Consider the following 11,999-nt stretch of genomic DNA (forward strand, 5'->3'; position numbering starts at 1 on the left):
AAGAGCTTTTAGTAAGCGGGATTTATTTCTTTTTGTAAAGTGAATTTAATTTTTTTAAATCATCAGCTAAGCCTTGAGACCATTTGACTGTGAATTAGATCTGAATTATTGTTTTTTTCCTTTTCTAATGCTTTGTTATGACAATCACATTTTGTAAGACTTATGCTTAATTGGACTTATGCTGTAACACACATCTAGGTCATGCATTTTAATGTTCCACAAATTAACTGAATGAATTCAAAGTTAGAAGTTGATTTTTTTCTAAATCAAAATGCAACCACATTTTTTATGAATGCTGAAATGTTACTGAAATGTTTAGATTACTAGAAATGAAATATTTATTAAGTGATGAAAACAGAAACTTCAAGGAAGTTTTAGAGATTTCCTAAGTTTGGTAATAATAATAATAATAATAATAATAATAATAATAATAATAATACCCCACCCATCTGGCTGTTTCCCTAGCTACTTTGGGTTGCTCCCAACAGAATATTAAAAACACAATAAAACATCAAACATTAAAAACTTCCCTAAGAAGTTACTAAGCATTTAACAGTCTCCACCTTTCAGTTCAATGAAGCCCGCCACAGAAATAGCATACCTCAATATTATCTTAAAACATACTGCTTTGCTAAGTGAATGCCTGCAGAGATCACATTCTGTCTTGCTGCACATCTCTGTGATGAAACAGAATCGCCCTCTTCAAGCACTTCTGCTTAAGAGATCTTCACTGTGCTCGAGTCCTTTGTTTCCCTCCTGCTTCAGCAGTACAGTACTCCATACATTCCTTTGAAACAATTCCCTCACTAGGTTCAGACGTCAGGCAGCCTGAACCTGCTTGAGTACTGCTGGAAGTAAGCCCCACTGAGTTCAATGCAATAGGCTTGCAGCCTTGGTTCAGAACTCGTGGTCCCTGTCATATTTCCAGTAGTTTGTTTTGCATTTCATTTCTATCTGTAAACTACTGATAAACGTTTATTTCATACAGGCATCTGAAACATTGTGAGCCACTGCACAAAGAGTAACTGCAGACATTAATGAATAAGGAAAAGCAGGTTTAGCTCTATCAGAAAAAAACCCACTGGGTGCTCTGTCATTCTAAGGAGTTCACTATATTATTGAATTCACTTACTTTGGGCACAATCAATCTGAAGTTGGAAAACTTGAGCTTATGTTTAACAATCAATCCCACTGAAATCAAAGGGACTTAATAATCCTGTTTAACGTCAGCTGAAATGCAACCATTATTTAATTCTGCATTCCCTACTTCTGACTGTTTACATGAAAATGGCTTTGAGAGCTGTTTTTATTAGAGTTCCAGCCGTAGCCTTAGCTCTGTGCTTCATTATTTCCAAAGATTTATTTAATTTTAGAACACATGTCCCAATCAATGTTAACACATGTTTTAACATTTAGGTTTATTGTCCTTTAAGCAGTTAGACACACATTTTCATTAATTCAGTTACAAATACAATGCATTTGCACACGTGAGAGATTTTAGCTTGCAAACTTCCTGACAAGTTACTGGAAAAGTTCCTTAGTGGTATGCTACAACATTGTATATCTGTAGTAAATGTTATTTTAAAATTGTAGCACAGTTCCCATAAAATTGGTGTGGTTGGTCTATTCGCAAGGATTTTGGATAACGATCAGAAGATATTCCTTATCTGTGGAAAAAGATAAGAAACAATGAAAGTGATGGCAAATGCTTACAGATTGTTCTATTTCGGCAATTCCTTATTTTTACAATATACATTTCAAAATAGTTCTATAAGCCAAATATTTTCATAGTTATAATGTTTTGTTGTATTTGGTGAATCTTTTCCCCAATATTGATTGTTAACTATTTTGGGGGATTGATCTTGGGCAAAATAATAAATACCACTGCTTGTGCCCACTTAGTAGACAAAATGAAACACTTCAAAAAATAATAACAGCCATTGTTTATCAAATATCATCTTGATGTACAAACACAAGTACTAAAAGCTTAAAGCAAATCTGTCCCATGTAAGATTGGTGGTTTAGGAGTCATTTGTCACCAACAGTAAGTAGCTGCAGTTTTATGTGCTAATTGGCCAAATCCAGCTTTGGAAAAATGGTTGTTCCTCACACCTAGGAAATAGTCTTATACCAGATCTAACAATTTTCTCATCTAGTCAGGCACAGCAATCAGCTATAATCTGGCCTTGCCACACAACATGATAGATAAATGCTGGGCCCTCTCTACTTAAGCCCGGGGTGCCCAAACGTTTTTCAAAGAGATATGATGAAGTGAGCATGCACAAGGGCCGAACAAAGTTGCTGAGCTTTTTTTAATCCCAGGACATATACTGCTGTGAGGGCCAGATTAAATTGACTGGTGGGCTGGATTGGGCCCCAAAACGGATTTTGGACATGCCAGATTTATGCAATTATAGGATCTGAAGGCAAGCTCATCCCTTATGCTTTTATCTTCCTAACTGAAACAGGAAGACTGATGCTTAACAGCAGCATTGGAGCAATGAAAGGGACCTCAAAAGCTACCCACACAGCAGTAAAAGCAGTATTTTCTTTTGGAAGACAAAATATATTACCTGGGGCAACCATGATTTCATGTTTCTTTGATCTAATCCTGAGAAAGGTCAGATCATTCTGGGGATCGATATCTCTCACTGTGCTTTTTGCTTTCATCGTGAGCTGATGAAGGAGACCTGCATATTGTACTGTAGTTGAGTTGTCGAGAGTGGTTCTGATTGGGATGCCTGAAAAGGAAGTCATTTGCTGCTTTAGGATTAAACAGGGCAACATCAGAACCAAACTGCATCTGAGGTTAAGGACACTTCTGAAAAACCTATTTTTATTCTGGAGAAAGAACAGCCAATCAGCAACTGTTACAGGTGAGGAGAGACAATTAAACCATAAATAGGAATCTGTTCCCTCCTTTTGCTGCCCTGTATCAGAGACTGGGAAGAAAAAGAAGGGACGCCTAGTTGGGAAGTAAGCTGCCAGACCCTACTACATGCATTTTAATGAGATTTCAGTAGCCTATGAGACAAAAGTTGTAGACCAAGATTGTCAGGCTGTAATCAAAATTACTTGGGCAAACTCTATAAAAAAGTTTTCAACAATCTTCTCCATGCAGCTTGATATCCACTTCTGCTTAAACTGAATAACTATTACCAATGCTTACCAGCCAGAATAGGTTACCTCCACTGCCAGAGGAATTATGCTTTTAAATATTAGTTTCTGAGAATCACAACCAGAGGGTGTGCTATTGTACTCAGGTCCTGCTTACAAGCTTCCCACAGGCATCTAGTTGGCCACTGTGAGAACAGGATGCTAGACTAGAAGGCTCATTTGCCTAATCCAGCAGGTTGCTCTTATGCCCTTACAGACCCTCCAAGTGTCCATATTTTCCAGGGCAATCCAAGATTTTCAGAAGCCATCCTGGTTTCTGATTTGATCCCAGAATGCCCCACTTTTCCTTAGGACGTCCCTATTTTCATCTGAGAAATGTTGGAGGGTATGAAGTTACGCAACTCCTGAGCCAAGGAAATAACTATATAACCTTTAGAAGACATCTGAAGGAAGTTATTTAATGTTTAATGGGTGGTGTATGTATAAATAAATAAATAAATAAATAAATAAATAATGGAATAGGACGGCCCTATTTTCATTGGAGAAATGTTGGAGGGTATGCCCTTATGTTCATTAGGTAGAGACATCTGGAGATACTGTAAAACCTACTACTGGAGTAGGCACATGAATCTTTCCTCAAGAATCTCAGTATTTTGGGTAACTAGACAAATAGCTACAAAAATAATAAATGGTCACAGACACTTGAGATCATTAGAGTAGTTACATACTGGGTGAAACCCCAACTTCCAGTAAATGGGAATGCTGCCACCAATTTCAAAAAAACATAATTTTATCCAGTGCTTTTAAATATATATATATGTGTGTGTGTGTTGGTACTCCCCATGAAGTTGTTAAAGTAAGTGCCACACTTTTAACATTGGTGGAAAGGGAAGTGCCGGTACTGTGTTTCCCCTTTAGTACCCCCAGAAAAAAGCACTGGTTTTGTCCACTGTGTTAAAGTGGCAAAAGTGTCTTAAAAACATAGCATTTGTGAACTTGAAGAAAATGCTGAGGCCTCACACACAAATCACAAAGTACCCATCAGCCTCTTGATATCAAATAAACTTTTCACACTGATGACTTCTTCAGATTAAAAGAAACCAGTCCTCAGCTTTGAATTCAAATTGTAAATTAGAATAACCAACTTAGCTTAAAGGAGATTTCGAATAGCAAAAGAAAAATTCCAAAAAGCATCTTTTTGTACAAAGCGTTGAGTGTACTTCTGAGAACACCCAAAAGGCAGATCTTTACCTTCTGCATTTACGACAATAGTTCCAATAACTCCTTTATGTGACTGGATCCTCTTTAAAGTTTCTTCTACCTCTGCCTGCAAAAGAAGCAAAATCACTAACAAAATGTGAGCACTAGCCCATAAAATTTTGGCAGCAGCCAATATTTCTAACCAATTTCTAACCAATTTGGTCTCCAGCTCCAGAACATGGGATAGTATCCCACTAAATCAAAATCAGAGCAGACCCACTGAAATTAATAAAGTTAGTCATAACCATTAACTTCATTGGGTCTACTCTAGCACTGGATCCAGCCCATTGAACTAGCTACTGAATTAACAGCAATGGATCACTTGTGGAGGGAGCCCTGTTGCAGAACAGCATCTGGAATCACGCTGAAGGCACTAGGGAACTTGGCTGCTCTGCATTAGTGGGGCAAGTCGGAAGGGACATGCTCTTAGTGAAGCAAGAGAGGTGCTATGTTAAAGGGTAGATGGTAAGATGGAGGCTTAAAATGCCATCTATATTTTTCTTTAAAACCCAGCATTAAGACAGCCACCTGCAGCACCCTCTACTCCTACATATAGTAGTCTGCTCATGTGGGGTTTTTTCTACCAACACCCTGATAGCAATACTGAGAGCAGAAAGCCACACTCACGAGTTGATAAGAAACCAAATGGGTTGGCTCCTTACAATCCAAGTTAAACTCAAGTTTTGGTTGATTTACCCAGGCAAGAACCAGCATATAGTGGTACCTCAGGTTACATACACTTCAGGTTACAGATTCCGCTAACCCAGAAATATTACCTCAGGTTAAGAACTTTGCTTCAGGATGAGAACAGAAATCGTGCAGCGGTGGTGCGGCAGCAGCGGGAGGCCCTATTAGCTAAAGTGGTGCTTCAGGTTAAGAACAGTTTCAGCTTAAGAACGGACCTCCAGAATGAATTAAGTACTTAACCCGAGGTACCACTGTACCTGCTTACACAAATAACTTGTGTTCAATTTGCTCCTGGATGCAAAAAAATTACATGACTCATAGATAGAAGGATGGAACCCCTCCCCCCCCCAATTAAGCAATGGTTCCACAAGATTTGGGAGAGAGTAGTCCTATAATACGTAATCCATCAGGTCCAGGTTATATGGCACTGTTCTTATTTATAATTTTCTCAAAGGCTGTATATCAACTGAGAAAAGTGCCAGCACGTTATAAAGCAGGCTTCCTCAACCTCGGCCCTCCAGATGTTTTGAGACTACAATTCCCATCATCCCTGACCACTGGTCCTGCTAGCTAGGGATCCTGGGAGTTGTAGGCTAAAAACATCTGGAGGGCCAAGTTTGAGGAAGCCTGTTATAAAGCAATGGTTATAACTGTAAAAAGGGATGCGGGTGGCGCTGTGGGTTAAACCACTGACCCTAGGACTTGCCAAACAGAAGGTCGGCGGTTCGAATCCCTGCGATGGGGTGAGCTCCCGTTGCTCAGTCCCTGATCCTGCCAACCTAGCAGTTCGAAAGCACGTCAAAGTGCAAGTAGATAAATAGGTACCGCTCCGGCGGGAAGGTAAACGGCATTTCCGTGCGCTGCTCTGGTTTGCCAGAAGTGACTTAGTCATGCTGGCCACATGACCCGGAAGCTGTACGCCGGCTCCTTCGGCCAGTAAAGCGAGATGGGTGCCGCAACCGCAGAGTTGGTCATGACTGGACCTAATGGTCAGGGGTCCTTTTACTTTTTTAATAACTGTAAAAGTCTAATCCAGTTCAGGAAAGATTTGTGGGTGTGGGTGTTATCTATCTCTTATATCTGTAAGTCCCAAAGTAGCTTACAAGTTAAAGGCAATAAAAACAGCAAGAATAAAAACAATTATGTCAATTATTTTTTCGTCTTCCCTCCCAATCCCTCTTACTTTTCAGTGAGCCTCAGAGCAGGGACTGTCTTATGGTTGTTATCTGCAAGCCATGTTGAAAGCCTTATTTGGCTTAAAAGTGTTGTTGTTTGTCCTTCTACGCAACTATTAAAAAGCTGGATAAGCCCCGCCCTCATTGTTTGCACTCCGCCATCCTAACAGTTGAGCTCAAGAAAACCTACCTGCCCTGTTCTTCACTCTACATCAGGTCACTGGTCCATCTAATACAGTGTAGTTCACCCCCACCCCCGGTTTCCAGGCGGGGGACCAACAACTTTTCCCCACCTGGAGATGCCAGAGGCTGAACCTTGAGCCTTCTGCATGCTAAGCTGATGCTGTACCAGAGAGCTCAGGCCTTTCCCCTATATAGGAACCCAGATACCGAGTCAGACCATGGACCCACGTAAGCTCAGTGTTACCTGCACTGATCGGCAGCGGCTCTCCAAGGTGTCTGACAGGAGCCTCTCCCAACCCTCCCTTGCGATGCCGTCGGGGGTAGGCGCCCTGCCACGGCCCTTCTCCTCCCACCTGCACACTCGCTTGAAATCTACCTTGGCTCCCCCCATTTCGCGCCCCCCCCTTTCTCCCTACACATACAAACCCGGCAAGATCACGGCTTCCTCACCGCCCCCCCCCCCCGCCGAATCCCATCACAGCATAAGCTTTCCCTTCCCTCACCATGGCTCCGCTGGGAAGGCTCAAAGGCGGCAGCGCTTCAGCAGGCCTCCGTTGCTATGGTGCTCTGCCTGCAAGCGCAGGGCTGGGCGAGAGGAAGGGCCCGGAAGTGAGGGGGCGGGTCATAGAGAGCCGTCAGAGTTCTGCGCCTGCCTGTTTCAGCCTCCCCATCAGAGCCCTTTCGCTTGCTTTGCAAGGAGGGCAAACTGTGCTTATTTAGGGAGCAACGGAGCAGTAATAGCAGGAGCGGCGCGAGCTTCTTTTTGGAAAGGGAAATGTTTTAGCGCGCTGTTCTATTTCCCCCTTCCTTCCCTCCCCCCGCTCCCCCTTCCTTCCCTCCCCCCGCCTGCTTTCTCCTTTCCCTCACGGGGAGGAAAAACAGCCTATAAAATAGACTTGTTCTCCTCTCTCTCGCGATAAAGCCAACTTCCTTGCTAGGAAGCCTCCGTGTCAAAAAACAAAAACAAAACACCTCCAGTGGTTCCTCCAGTCGCATGAGCGGGAGAAGCGGGGCTCCTCCGTTGAGCTGCCTTGAGACTTCCCTTCCCTCTCCCGGACAGAGACGCTTGCTTAGAAGTTACGAGGGAGTGGAAATTGCCATGCCTTTAAAGTCCCGTTTGCTCCATTCTCAGTGTTTGTCCTGCCTTCCCTTCCTCTCTGTGTTGTCTGTCTCTACTATTTTCTCCTCCTCACCCTTGAACTCTTCTCATTTCTCCCCTCCTCCCTTTGCTTTTTCACACACGTTTCCCCAACCCTAAACATTTTTTGCTGCTGCTTCATTTTTCTTCCCTCGCACCCACCCCCACTGGCAGAAAAGGAAGGGGGGGGAGTGTTTTTGTTTTTATTTACTGGTTATGTTTATATTGTTGGTTTCCCCTAAATAGCTTCCCTGTTCCCTCCATATTAAAAATGAAAAATAAAATAAAGGAGGCTTTATTTTATCTTTGCTTGCTTGCTCCCCCCCTCAATAAAAAAGTAGGATTGGGGCTTTCAAGGGCATCTTCTGTGTTGCAATAGGGGTTAATGGAGGGGAAAGATTTAATTGGCTGTCTTATGCTCTCTTAACTTGAGGCTACTTGAGTTGATGTACTTCCATTGCAGGGGTTGGACTAGATGATCCTCTAAGGTCTCTTCCTAATCTGTGATTCTGTGACCATCTCAAAGTAGTCTCAAACTTCGCTTCCAAATCTGCCCTCAGCTTTCTATCTCTTTCTCTCCTCTTCTGGACTTCTCAAGACAGCAAAACAGCTTTTCTGCACTGCTAGGATGTTTCCAATTTCCCCTTTAAAGCAGCTCCTTGGGCAAAAAACTACACACTTTCAAAAGTTAGAAGAAGAAGAATTTGGATTTGATATCCCGCTTTATCACTACCCGAAGGAGTCTCAAAGCGGCTAACATTCTCCTTTCCCTTCCTCCCTGACAACAAACACTCTGTGAGGTGAGTGGGGCTGAGAGACTTCAAAGAAGTGTGACTGGCCCAAGGTCACCCAGCAGCAGCATGTGGAGGAGCGGAGACACGAACCCGGTTCCCCAGATTACGAGTCTATCGCTCTTAACCACTACACCACACCACTACACCACACTGCCTCAAAAATGGGAGACAGCTCTGTCAAGGTTTGAGGCAAAACACTGGATGGGATAGAAGGGATGGGACGTAGGGGGAGCTTCTGACAAGACACTGCAACCCTCACCCAATCTATTCGGAAGTGAATCCCATTCACTTCAGTGGGACTCACTGCCACTAGGATTGTAGGTTTTGCAAAGAAGATAGGAAGTGGGGAAAGCAAACCAGGGAGGCAGTGAAGAAAGAAAAATGGGGGAGACACTAAGACTGAAGTAGCCTGTGTGTGTGTGTGTGTGTGTGTGTGTGTGTGTTGGCTCTTGTGGATTTCACGATAGCTGAAACTGTTACGAAAAAGGAGCAATGCTGCTGAGTGCTCCAGATGGCTGGAAAGCCAAACAGGATGTTGATGTTATGGGACTGTACCGTGGGAACAAGGGACAGTCTATTATGTGCACTGAGCACCGGATGTTAGCTCAGAGTGGCACATGACCCTGTACTGGAAGTACATGGGAGGAGTTTTTCTCTCTCTGCTGTTGCTGTAGAAAGAGTGCAGACACGTTTCTCTGTACTGCTGGAAAGACAGAAATAAAGGCATGTAAATACATTTCTGTCTGTCTCTCTCCCCTCCCTGGGAGTGAGGGAGGAGGGATGGTTGTGTTCTTCTCACGTTGGGAAGGATCGCCGATAAGAGATCTCGCCTTGTCTTGCCGGGAGTCGCTGACGGGGGAGATCAACAAGGAACCCAAGCCGGGCACCTGGAGAGTGGCCAATTCCTCTGACTGATTAGGGCTTGAGATCCCAACAGAAACTGCCATCCCGAGTGAAGGTGGAAGAAGCAGGGGACCAAACAGCTAGTGAAGGGTGAGTATTAGGCATCTGAAGTCACAGTGCAAGCCTAGCCATGTTTACTAGGAAGCGGGGGGTGGGGTGGTGGTAACGTGACATCTGGCTAACTGAGTTACCTTACCTTAAATAAATTAAATTATATACAGGGTCAGTCCTTTAAAAGAGGCCCCGTGGATACAGAGTACACATGTTCTATGGGGCCTCTTTTAAAAGACTCACCCTGTATATTGTATGGAACAGATATACACCCAATGCCCAAGGCAAAAATCCACCTGTATCTCTAATCAATAAAGTTTTGGGTATTTCTTACCCAGAACATTGTCTGCTTGTGTTTATTAATCACATCTTATATTTAGCCACTGCCCGGGGTGTGGGTTTGTGCCACTACAACTGGGCCCAGAATCAATCAATATCTATCATCTCGTGGTAAGTTTCCCTATCTTTTTCCATAAAAAAAGCACTGCTCGGAACTTGCTTTGAAGCCTCTCTTTTTCTCTTATAATGGCAATGGCACCCACCTGAGAGGGGCTGGAACTGAGTTCTGGCAAATTCAAGCTGCAAAAAAGCAAGCACTGCCCATATCTCCAGCAACCATTTTTTAGTATTGCTAGGCTTAGCAAGAATATCCATCTGTCTGTGTGTCTGTCAGCCTATCTTTTTAAAAATATATATATAAAATAGCAGTCCAATTCAAAACATAAAACCCAAAATATACTTAAAAGCTGTTATGTAAATCACTGCTGATGGCAACTTAGGGTCCATTCCACCATTTTTGAGGTGAGAGGGTCAACATGACTTTGGTGATAAATGCTGGTTAAGTTTCTTTTGAGAATATTGGTCTTGAGGTAATTTTAAACTGTCAGATTCAAGAGCAGATCCAGCCCAGTCTCTGACTAGTGGCCTGGCCTAGCAGCACCGAAAGATGCTCCACATTGCAGTGGTGTAGGAAGGGGGGAAGCAGCCCAGGAGCGCGGGGCAATGGCATCCCCCCCATGACTCCCAAGCCTCCCCCGAGCTGTCAGAAAGAGCTTTTTAGCAGGCAGAGCTGTTCAACAGTGGAAAGAACTCCCTCGGGAGGAGGTGGCTTCTCCTTCCTTGGAGGTCTTCCTTGGAGGTCTTGGTCAGGGATGGTCTAGTTGAGATTCCTGCATTGCCCCAGAGGGTTGGCTAAATGACCCTTGGGGTCCCTTCCAACTCTACAATTCTCTGGTGCAGGTTTGTGCAGATTGTTAAGTACAAGTTGGATGCAAGGGGTGCATAGGATTGCAGCCAATCTTATGTACCGTAGGCTCAGGAATAAGTCCAACTGATCATGATGAGACTCGCAGGCGAGTAGATTGCTGCTGTGCAGTCCTGTTTTTTAAATAAATGTTTTCTTTTTCAGATAATACAGAACATGGTGAAATCACAATAAATAAAACCTTCCCTTCAGTAGTTTCAAGCACTACTACAGGTTCCACATAATATCTGTACTGTGTTGTTTAGTGTGGCAGCACCTGCACTTAGGAATTCCCAGCCTATTGCAATAAAGCACGTGCCTTTGTTAGACTCTTTTCAGGCACCTGCTAAAAGCATTGTTTAGGCAAGCACATCCAGATGCTTAGGAAGTTGAAGTAATATTAATCTGTTTTAATATTTTAGCTTTTGTATGTTTTAAAGTAGAGTTGTTAATTTTTCTTGATTTTACTGCTATGGTGTTCTTTTGTTTTTGTAAACCACTTTGCAGGTTGAAAATGTGGTGGGCTAGACTATTATTTTTTTTGAGGGGTTGAGGGGGGAGGGAATGAATGAAATAACCCAGAGATGAATTTTAAATAAAAGGATACATTCTACTCATGTAGAAACATGCTGATTCCCGGAACGTCCACGGGCCAGATTGAGAAGGTAATTGGGCTGCATCCGGCCCATGGGCCTTAGGTTGCCTACCCCGGGTTTAGAGGGATGCCATCCCATTTTCAGAGCCATCAGCCCCACTAGGTTTTCATCTTCTCCCAGCTACCAAGGAGAAGATTTGGAAAGGGGAATATGTTGGTGTGTTTTCAACAAGAAAATCCTTCAGGAGACCAAAACGTGGCAAATATCCAGAACTCGAAGCTAGGATTCTTTCCTACGTGCAAGATACAAGAAAAGATGGGATGTCTATTTCACGAGAAGTAATCCAACTGAAGGCCTTGGAAATTGCAAGGACCTTAAACACACAGCAGAGGGAATTCCAGGCAAGTATTGGTTGGTGCTGTCGGTTTATGCGGAGAAATGGTCTCGCTCTTTGACGAAGCACTGCATTAGCACAGAGACTGCCAGCACATTTTGAGGAGAAACGGACTAATTTCCAGCAGTACGTCATCAAAATGCGGCAGCGTCACTCATACCCATTACACCAATCGGTAATGCTGACAAGACGCCCATATTTTTTGACATGCCAAGCAATGCGACAAGACTAGGGTTACCAGACATCCCTGTTTCCCGGGGACAGTCCCTGGATTTGCAAATCTGTCCCCGGACAAATTCAATCCCTGGAATGTCCCCGGATTTCATTAAATGCCCCGGGAAACATGGGAGCAGCAGCGGCAGTCTCAGCAACCTGGAGCCAGCCTGGTAGTGCACTTGGCTCTGGAGTCTGGCTGGCTTCAGGAGCTGCTTGCGGCGCCTGCCATTTTTCCTCGCCGG

The 11,999-nt window shown here is 43.5% G+C and overlaps 1 protein-coding gene across 3 annotated transcripts; it reads right to left on the reverse strand.

The window, feature by feature from the left end:
* Positions 1–1,399: 1,399 nt before the first annotated feature.
* LOC310742687 (dynein light chain roadblock-type 2) lies at positions 1,400–7,433 on the reverse strand. Of its 3 annotated transcripts, none has more exons than XM_083572107.1 (4): positions 7,395–7,433; positions 4,369–4,444; positions 2,574–2,741; positions 1,400–1,667 (listed from the first exon to the last, which is right to left on the reverse strand). In XM_083572107.1, exons 1-4 carry the CDS (start codon positions 7,416–7,418, stop codon positions 1,624–1,626), a joined length of 312 nt encoding a protein of 103 aa, XP_083428233.1. In that variant the 5' UTR covers positions 7,419–7,433; the 3' UTR covers positions 1,400–1,623. The 3 variants fall into 3 exon arrangements, with proteins under 3 accessions (XP_083428233.1, XP_083428234.1, XP_083428232.1); XM_083572108.1 differs by lacking the exon at positions 7,395–7,433 and adding an exon at positions 6,926–7,074; XM_083572106.1 differs by lacking the exon at positions 7,395–7,433 and adding an exon at positions 6,667–7,009.
* Between the last annotated feature and the right edge of the window lie 4,566 nt (positions 7,434–11,999).

This window comes from Podarcis filfolensis (genome assembly GCF_964270895.1).
Source record: "Podarcis filfolensis genome assembly, chromosome: 9".
Taxonomy (NCBI): domain Eukaryota; kingdom Metazoa; phylum Chordata; class Lepidosauria; order Squamata; family Lacertidae; genus Podarcis; species Podarcis filfolensis.

What these genes read in the sequence shown, in the direction of transcription:
- LOC310742687 (XM_083572106.1), bottom strand. Translation starts at nt 6,813, where the DNA reads ATGGGGGGAGCCAAGGTAGATTTCAAGCGAGTGTGCAGGTGGGAGGAG. An exon ending in TATTGTCGTAAATGCAGAAG is followed by an intron (nt 2,742 to 4,368) that starts GTAAAGATCTGC and finishes CTTCCTTTTCAG; the next exon opens with GCATCCCAATCAGAACCACT. An exon ending in TGAAATCATGGTTGCCCCAG is followed by an intron (nt 1,668 to 2,573) that starts GTAATATATTTT and finishes CTTTTTCCACAG; the next exon opens with ATAAGGAATATCTTCTGATC.